The sequence below is a fragment of the Zeus faber genome (genome assembly GCF_960531495.2).
Source record: "Zeus faber genome assembly, chromosome: 14".
Taxonomy (NCBI): Eukaryota; Metazoa; Chordata; class Actinopteri; order Zeiformes; family Zeidae; genus Zeus; species Zeus faber.
This window is the reverse complement of record NC_137200.1, coordinates 14,094,573-14,103,615: the sequence shown is the minus strand read 5'-3', so window position 1 is coordinate 14,103,615 and position 9,043 is coordinate 14,094,573. Positions and strand designations below refer to the sequence as shown.

Genomic DNA, 9,043 nt, shown 5'->3' with positions numbered 1-9,043 from the left:
AAAATTGTAGGGTTAATGAAGTACAAGTGGACTTAATTTTCAAGTCAGAATTGGCATATTGTAATGAAATGGTAATCTTAATGAAATCAATTATTCAATCAATTGGAACAGGAACTGAGTCGAAAGCCCTGTGTGATGCACCCACGAACTCAGTGCTGCAAGGAAGCTGTATATTTCAAGATGGTTATCTGGGGAAAAACACGACAATCACCCTATCTATCACAAAGAGATGTTTTTCAGCACTGTACGCCACAGTCTTTGTTGTGCTGGTTTTAAACCAATTCTCTCTCTCCCCATACCACAGGTGAGCCCTCTGACCCAGCTGTGCCCCCTTGGTGACCCTCTCACGGGCGCCGATTCACCCAGGGAGAGCATGGGACTGCCATCTCTTCACCCCTCCCCGGTCCTCTTCCTCCTGCTCTCTTTCCTACTGCTGTCCCACCCCTGCACCTCCTCGTCCGGAACACAAGTGGTTGAGCGGGCGTCCGCCACCCAGCAGCCCCAGCCCTCGGCCAACACCACCGGGTCTAGCAAGCGGACGTGTGCGGGCTTGGTGGTGTGCAGGTCCGGCATCCTGCTGCCCGTGTGGTTGCCGCTCAACCCTCCGCTGGGCGAGCAGACTGGCAGGGCGGTGGTCTACTTTGCCTGCCTGATTTACATGTTCCTGGGCGTGTCCATCATCGCAGACCGATTCATGGCCTCCATTGAGGTCATCACCTCTCAGGTACACTCATGCAAAACAGCTCAGGCCTTGGGTTCCTTCTGCCGCAGAATAAACATTGTTTTTTGCTGACGGTTATGATAAAAAATAGCATGTTTATTCACTTTAAACACTTTAAAAACTTTTACTATTGAGTCAAAGGGTGGGTATTTTCCGTCAAATTGGCAGATAGTTCTTAAATATACACTTTTCAGCAATAACGTTCAAATGAGTGTTAAACAGTACATATGCCTATTTTGCTATATGGTAAATATATATAAATATATATTCATACAGACCACTTTTTTGATCCTTGTAAATTTAACAGCTTCATTAAAGGAAATATAATATAAGAACATTTATTAAATCTTTATGTTCATCATCTTTCTTCGTGATTTCCACATATTAAATCTCATAGAAATCAAACATTATCTATTTGAAATAGAATGCAGCTCTTGTGAGGCAGTCAAATATTAAAACAAAATTTTACAATCTGAAAAGTAACAAGGAAATGATGTGAACTCAATAGTAGTGTCACCTCCTATATGTATACAGTAGCATCTCAAATATGTATGGTGTATTGTACAAGGTGTCTGCATGGCTGAAGTGTTTTCACCATGCTGTATGTGTTTCTAGGAGAAAGAGGTTACCATCACCAAACCCAATGGGGAAACCACAGTAACCACTGTCCGAATCTGGAATGAGACTGTGTCCAACCTCACTCTCATGGCCCTGGGATCTTCAGCGCCCGAAATTTTACTCTCTGTTATCGAGGTACAGAGCAGCCCTTACATCCTTTTGATCACATATAATGTATGTTTGGAAAGAAATGTCGTCTTTCAGTTCAATGTGTTGAGTAAATGGACCGAGAAGGAGTGAATCGTCCACTTCTGTTTGTGGTGGTTCCGCTCCAGGTGTGTGGGCACAACTTTGACGCAGGGGAGCTCGGCCCCGGCACCATTGTGGGCAGCGCGGCTTTCAACATGTTTGTTATCATCGGTTTGTGCGTGTGGGTGGTCCCCGACGGAGAGTGCCGCAAGATCAAACACCTGCGGGTGTTCTTCATCACAGCGTTCTGGAGTATCTTTGCCTACATCTGGCTCTACCTCATTCTGGCTGTCATCTCACCGGGGGTTGTGGAGGTATTGTATGTGTGTGTTGGTGCGTGCGTGTGCAAAAAAAAAAATCATAAAATATGGGTTTTTATTAAACAAATAATTGATGGATTACCACTTTCATTTTGTGTGTTTCTTTGCAGGTGTGGGAGGCCCTCGTGACCCTGCTCTACTTCCCCGTGTGCGTGATCTTGGCCTGGATCGCCGACCGCCGCCTTCTCTTCTACAAGTACATGCACAAGCGTTACCGCGCCGACAAGCGACATGGCATCGTCGTGGAAATGGAGGGCGACCTGGCGCCCAAGGGAATCGACTTGATTATGGACGGAAAGTTCTCCGAGGGCAACGCGTGCCCTGGAAACTCCTCGAGTGTGACCGTCTCTGTGCAGACAGGGAGCGAGCTGGACCAGAATAGAGATGAGGTAGGAAATGTGGAGCTCGGAGGCAGCATGTCACCATGTCTGGGTGAATGATACTGATCGTTACATGGCTGTATTTCCAAGGCGATGCTCTGTTTTTATATTATAACTTTTAGCCTTTTTTTTTCCTTGACGGAGTATCTTGTGAAAAACTCTCGACCAGTCTGTAACCGCAGCCTCTTTCGTGGTGTTGAAAAAAGCCCAGTCTATCTAATGACTGAGGTTAGGTATCTCAACATCAACTACTGAAAGTAACAAGATGGGCCGTCTCTGTTGTGAAACGTGTCACCGAATCTTCTCAAGTCCCGTTCTTTTTACGAAAGAATATCAGACAAGGAAAGAAATCAACTTAACATTTTGAGCATTCAGTATTCCATTCCAGCTCCACTTACCGTTCTTTGTTCCTTTTGGTCATGGTCAAAGTTATGATGGACTATCGACCCTTCTAGTGGTCGAATGTAACATGTTCCTAACTTCAAAATTCAGTGTGTTTTCTTCCCGTCCCATCGCTCCTTTCAGGTGGTCCGCATCTTGAAAGACCTGAAGGAGAAGCACCCTGACAAGGACCTGGATCAGCTGATCGAGATGGCCAACTACTCTGCCCTGGTGCAGCAGAAGAAGAGCCGCGCCTTCTACCGCGTCCAGGCCACCCGCCTGATGATCGGCGCCGGCAATGTGCTGAAGAGGCACGCCGCCGAACACGCCCGCCGCTCAGCTGCCGGAGGCCCGGACGACGATCTGGCCACGTGCTCTCACATTTCCTTTGCGTGTGCCCAGTGGCAGTGCACGGAAAACTGCGGCACCCTGAGCCTCGAGGTGCTCTGCCAGGGTGGCACGGGCCAGGACACCTTCTATGTGGACTACCGGACAGAAAATGGTTCGGCCAACGCTGGGGACGACTATGAATTCAGCGAGGGCACCCTGGTGTTCAAGCCTGGGGAGACCCGGAAAGAGATCAAAGTTAGTGTGAAAGGAAATTGTTGCGAATATAGAATTCAGATACTTTGGTCCATTTTGTCTCGGAGGAAAAGATAACTTCTCATTTCGATTCTTCGGAGGGTCATGATAATATGCTGCCTTTGTTCAGATTGTTTGAACGATGATCCAATGTCAATACCCCACGTTAAACATTTTTGAAGGTTGCCATTGCGGTCTCTCATCTGAGAAGAACCCTGAAAATGCAAGAAGACAATTGGTTTGAAAACTTTAGAGTAGAATAGAAACGCTTTGTTTTTCCAATGGAACTTAATTTGTAGTTGCCAACTTGAGTTATTGGCTCACTGTTCTTTACTATTACTCTTTTATCAACCTCACACGTCATGTACAAAGTTGTTTAGGAACCGTCTTTGTTTTAAAAGGTTAAGAGTATGACTGAAGGTAGTTTTAGGACAGCTGCCGTGACAGACATCTAGTCAACTGCATCGACCTCTGAAACAAATGTCTTCTGTTAGGAAATGACACTATCCAAAGAATAAGGTGAGGATCAAACAAGGTCGACACCCATATCCATCCTTTTCCCAGCCATGGAATTGGTTTGGATTGCGTTAAAGGTGCAGTGTACAGAATTTAGCGACATTTAGCAGCGAGGTTGCCGATCGCAACCAACGGAATACTTCTCCCCATGGCGGCCTCCGTGGAAGAGATGGTGGCTGCGAAACGTGTGAGAAAAACACTAAAGTCCCCCTCTGGAGCCGATGTTTGGTTTGTCCCTTCTGGGCTTCTGTAGAAGACACATGGCAGTGCAACATGGCATCCCCCTGTAGATAAAAAATGGCTCATTCTGAGTTAACGAAAACCCAACAATTTCTATTTTTAATGTTATTATATATGTATTAAAAGATAGTTATGATTAATATATTCAATTTCTGCCAATTTCGTTCCGTAAATTCTACACACTGCACCTTCAAATGCACTGAATAAACAAGAAAATCTTATCTGACATAGGAGTGCAGCATCAACTCCAATCGACTCCAATAATAGGTTAGCAAACTGAACAGGGTCCATTGAACACTTTTGAAAGGTACACCACGTTTAAAACATTTCATGGCGTGGAGACCTGGAGTCAGTAGGTATTGTTTGTTTTGTTTCCTGGATAAAGGGGATATGATGCATGACTTCCATAGGGCTGGCAGTGTTTGCTGCTGATATTCCTTACATTATCTGGACCAATAGCGTTATTCAGTTTCACCCTTTTCTGGATCTTATCGAAATCCTTCACTCTTAACCCCACATTGTAGTCATAGAACTGAAGGTATTCAAGGGTTTTAATGATATATTTTTTTTTTATTAAGCAAAGAAAAAATGCTTCACATCTTCCAGGTGGTCATCTTGGACGATGACGTCTTTGAGGAGGACGAGCACTTCTTCGTGCACCTACAGAACCTGAGGCTAGAGGAAGGCGGCGGCAATGCTGGGACAGGCACGCCGCCCAAGGGCAGGCTGGTGGAGCCGTCGGTCGCCACGGTGACCATCTTCGACGATGACCACGCGGGTATCTTCACCTTCGGCCAGCCGGTGCTGCGCGTGAGCGAGAGCTCCGGCACGGTGGCGGTGACCATGGTGAGGAACTCGGGCTCCAGGGGCACGGTGTCCGTCCCCTACCACACGGAGGACGGCACTGCCCGTGCTGGGATCGACTACGAGGAGACCAAGGGGGAGCTGGAGTTCACCAATGAACAGACCAGGTGAGTCTGAGTCTGTTTTGTTTTTCCTCCTGCGAATTTCGATCTCCTGATCGGCTGGAAGGAGAACGACACCGACATGTACCGTGTCCAGATTCAGTTTCCCAGTTAATTGAGATTAAATGCGGCATTTCCTGGTGCACTATTAGATATACTTTTATAATCGTTCTACATTGGCCCCTAGGTACCAACAGAGAATGTTGTTTTCCTCATCTCTGCACGGTTATTCAGGGTAGTCAGTGACGGCGTCTGCCCGAAGAGCTTCCTAATATGGCGGTAAGCGACGGTTGACTCTGAACAATAATCCCTTCCCTGATCAGGTTTGGGAGCCTGTCGTCACCACATCCAGTAGATCCTTTTCCCATTAAATATTGAGGCTCTTTAAGTTGTTTGCACATTTGGCTAATGGTTCACCTCGTGTTGTTATGTAATAAATGCCGTACAGTAGCAGTTATAGAAAAGGATGTGAGCAGAGATTTCACTGTAGAAGTAGAAGTAAGGGATTTAATTACACAAGATTTCCCCTGTGAAAGACTGCTATATAATTCTATCAAGATAAACTGTATCCATATAGTATTTTTGTGCCATTATATGATACTATATCTAAATTGTGGTTGCCGCTAGGTATTTGATATATAATAATATAACTATTGTTGCCCCTGCTGGATTATTCCTGCGTTTGTCCGGCTGCGACCATCGTGCACCTGTCTGTCTGTGCACTACGTTAGGCCTGAATAATTTAGGTGTCCTTTGTGATTAAATATTTAGGTCACTTCAGCTTGTGATGTGATTTAGATAGCAGAGAGAATGTAGATGTTTAAGAGGTAAAGGTCATAGGTCAAGGTCATAAAGTTTCATAGGTCTACATTTAACTGTGCATGTTTATTTGAAGCTTAATGAGGCTTGATAATGGTCAATTTAGCGTAAATTTCTTGTTGAAGAAATTGACGTGACTGTGGTGTGTCTGTGTGTGTCTGTGTGTATGTGTGAGTGTGTGTGTGGGTGTGTGTGTGTGTGTCCATCTGCGCTTGCTGTTTCTGCAGTCAGTCCTTACAAGTACGCATTATTAATGTGGAGGAGTATGAGAAGCAGGAAAGCTTCTTCATCGTGCTGGAGGAGCCCAGATGGCTCAAGCGAGGAATCTCAGGTAACCATTTATTATTATTATTATTATCATTTATTATTTGTATTTATTTTTAGTTTATTTATTTATTTTTCATTAAGTGGGTGACTAATGTATATTCAATTTCAATTTCAATTTAATCATATATAATAATAAATGTATTTATTAATGTAAATGTATTAAATGTTGGCCAAGAAAAACTGCTGTTATCTTTTCACATTAACCACAAAGTGCCTGCGAACAATAATATCCTGTTAAAGATCCAATGTCAAAACAATAACAACACGGGTGGAGGGGGGTGATGTTCTGTTCATCGGACACCTGCGTCAGAGGCAGTAACTGAAGATTACATTCAGGGTCCTCTTTGTTTGACTTTGGCACACACGCTGCCACTGCCAATGATGGATTGAGTATCAATTTAGCATCCGCTGCCTGTCGCCTGCACAATCTCAGTAAACCGACAAGAATTTCAAGTCAAATTTATTTGTAAAGCGGCAAATGTCGACCAAAGCGCTGTGAGGTCAATCAAAAAATAGAAAAAGAACAACGCACGCTAAAGCAAACACCGAGACGCCGCGGACCTTAGGCACGCTCAAAAGCAAATAATGGCGGGCAAAAAAGGAAGCCACCAGGGCGGGCTTGGCTTTTCATCTGTAGGTGATGGGATTTGAACTTTCTCTCTGTGAAATAAACGCTCCCTTTTTCATCACTTCCGTGGACGTTCACATATATATTACTTTTAATATCCCCCACATTCATGAAACAGGACGGTGCTATTTATGGTGCTTGCGCTGAATGTCTTCCTGTTTTTTCTCCACAGCACTGCTGCTAAACCAGGGTAAGCAGAGTGCAGTGTGTGGGGTTTTTTGTTGACATTTTAGCCCGTGCATCTGTTTTCGGCGAACAATGGGTGCGTGCCGCGTGTGGCCGAGCGTGCTTGGCACAAGCGTTAAAAGCCCCGCTGCTGCTCCGCAGGCAACCCCAGCCCCGAAGAGGAGGAGGCCAGGAGGATCTCGGAGATGGGGAAACCCATCCTGGGCGAGCACAGCAAGCTGGAGGTCATCATAGAGGAGTCCTGTGAGTTCAAGGTGTGTGTGGTCCGGCTGGCAGCAAGCGCCACGCTTCAAGCAAGCGTATACTTGATGTTATGTTATTCAAATGTTGTATTATTATGTGACAAATACGGATTGTATTTCACGAGGATACAAAGGTGCCTCCTCAATTTGAGCGATAGTTCCCGTTTAAAGTCTTTGATTATATGTCATCACAGTGTTTTGCAGGTGTTTAGGTATGTTCTTTTTTCCCAGTTATTTTGCTTCTCACACATCAGTATCTGGGGAAAAAAAAGTGCTTTTTCAGTGTTTAAAGGAGGAATCTGAGTGTGTTAATGATTTCTGTCCTCTTACATCCCCACGCCAATCAGATTGGACGGGCAATAACTCCAAATGGAGTGCTAGACGCGGTAAATTCTCACCATGCTGTGTGGATACATTTTCTTCACTTCTTTTTACTTTTTATTGAATTCCTTTTCTTTCATTGTTCCTTATCAAAGAAATGTATGACATCACTACAGTATTTTCATCTTGACATTATTGATCGTTAAAAGCTTTTCGAACTCTTTTGACTTTCCAATGCTTTGGATGCATCTCGGGAGAAATGCAGTGATCCGACGTGTATGCATCAGTGACATACAATGCAGCGTGTGTCATAACTGAGCTCCGCCCTGTCTGCGCCGTGGCTAAAATCCATTTGACGCAATCGAATACTAATCTGGAGTATGGTTCTGATACCTCTCTCTCGCTCCTTCCCCCTTTCTCGTTGTTATCGCGGTCTTCCCGACAGAGCACCGTGGACAAGCTCCTAAAGGACACCAATCTGGCCGTGGTGATCGGGACTCACTCCTGGAGAGAGCAGTTCCTTGAAGCTGTCACACTCAGCGCAGGTTAGCTTTGAATAGTGTTGTGTAAATTTAGCCATGCCTTATAATTGTATGATGTAAGACTAGTGTGTAAGGGATAATTTGCGGGATAATTTGCAGGCAGCCGGTTATTATCGTGGAAGAACCCCTGACAGGGTGATCAGTACCTCAATGCGGAGGGGGTCAGAAAGGGGGTTATTTTGCGATAATGACAACTGCCTATATATTATCCCTGACATATTCATCTTAGATCAGATAACGTACGTTTAATGCCGTGGCATTAAAAAAAAATGCCCGTTCATCAACGTGACCTCACTTGCTTTACCTTTGCCTCATCCCTACAGGCGACGGAGAGGAGGAGGGACAGGAGCAGCGAATGCCGACCTGCTTTGACTACTTTATACACATAGTGTGTGTGTTCTGGAAGGTTCTGTTTGCCTGTGTCCCGCCCACTGAGTACTGTAACGGCTGGGCCTGCTTTGTGGTGTCCATCGTGGTCATTGGCTTCCTAACGGCAGTGATTGGAGACCTGGCGTCCCACTTTGGCTGCACGGTGGGCTTGAGGGACACCGTCACTGCCGTGGTGTTCGTTGCTCTGGGGACGTCCATCCCTGGTCAGTATTGCATCAGTGCGTGTGTGTGTGTATGTGTGTGTGTGGTTTTTATAAATGATAAATGCTCATTACACCTTTTTTACATGTGTTCTCTAGATACGTTTGCCAGTAAAGTGGCGGCGACGCAGGACCAATATGCCGACGCATCTGTGGGCAATGTGACAGGCAGCAACGCGGTCAACGTGTTCCTGGGTATCGGAGTGGCGTGGTCCGTGGCGGCCGTGTACTGGGAGGTCAAAGGTCAGGTGTTCCGCGTGGAACCCGGCTCGCTGGCCTTCTCCGTCACGCTCTTCACCATTTTCGCCTTCATCAACATGGGGGTGCTGATGCTGCGCCGGAGGCCGTCGATAGGCGGTGAACTCGGAGGCCCGCGGGGCACCAAACTGCTCACATCCCTCTTCTTTTTTGGCCTCTGGTTCCTTTACATTCTCTTCTCCAGTCTGGAGGCCTACTGCCATATACAGGGCTTTTGA

At 45.8% G+C, this 9,043-nt stretch overlaps 1 protein-coding gene across 5 annotated transcripts; it reads left to right on the top strand.

Moving 5' to 3' along the window:
• Positions 1-403: 403 nt before the first annotated feature.
• On the top strand, positions 404-9,043 carry slc8a2a (solute carrier family 8 member 2a; the record flags this gene model as incomplete). Of its 5 annotated transcripts, none has more annotated exons than XM_080013633.1 (11): positions 419-724; positions 1,337-1,474; positions 1,615-1,842; positions 1,959-2,237; positions 2,754-3,194; positions 4,554-4,918; positions 5,959-6,062; positions 6,859-6,876; positions 7,014-7,126; positions 7,881-7,980; positions 8,301-9,043. In XM_080013633.1, exons 1-11 carry the CDS (start codon positions 659-661, stop codon positions 9,041-9,043), a joined length of 2,595 nt encoding a protein of 864 aa, XP_079869759.1. In that variant the 5' UTR covers positions 419-658. The 5 variants fall into 5 exon arrangements, with proteins under 5 accessions (XP_079869758.1, XP_079869759.1, XP_079869762.1 ...); XM_080013636.1 differs by having other exon boundaries at positions 533-724; positions 6,859-6,885; XM_080013635.1 differs by having other exon boundaries at positions 533-724; positions 6,859-6,894.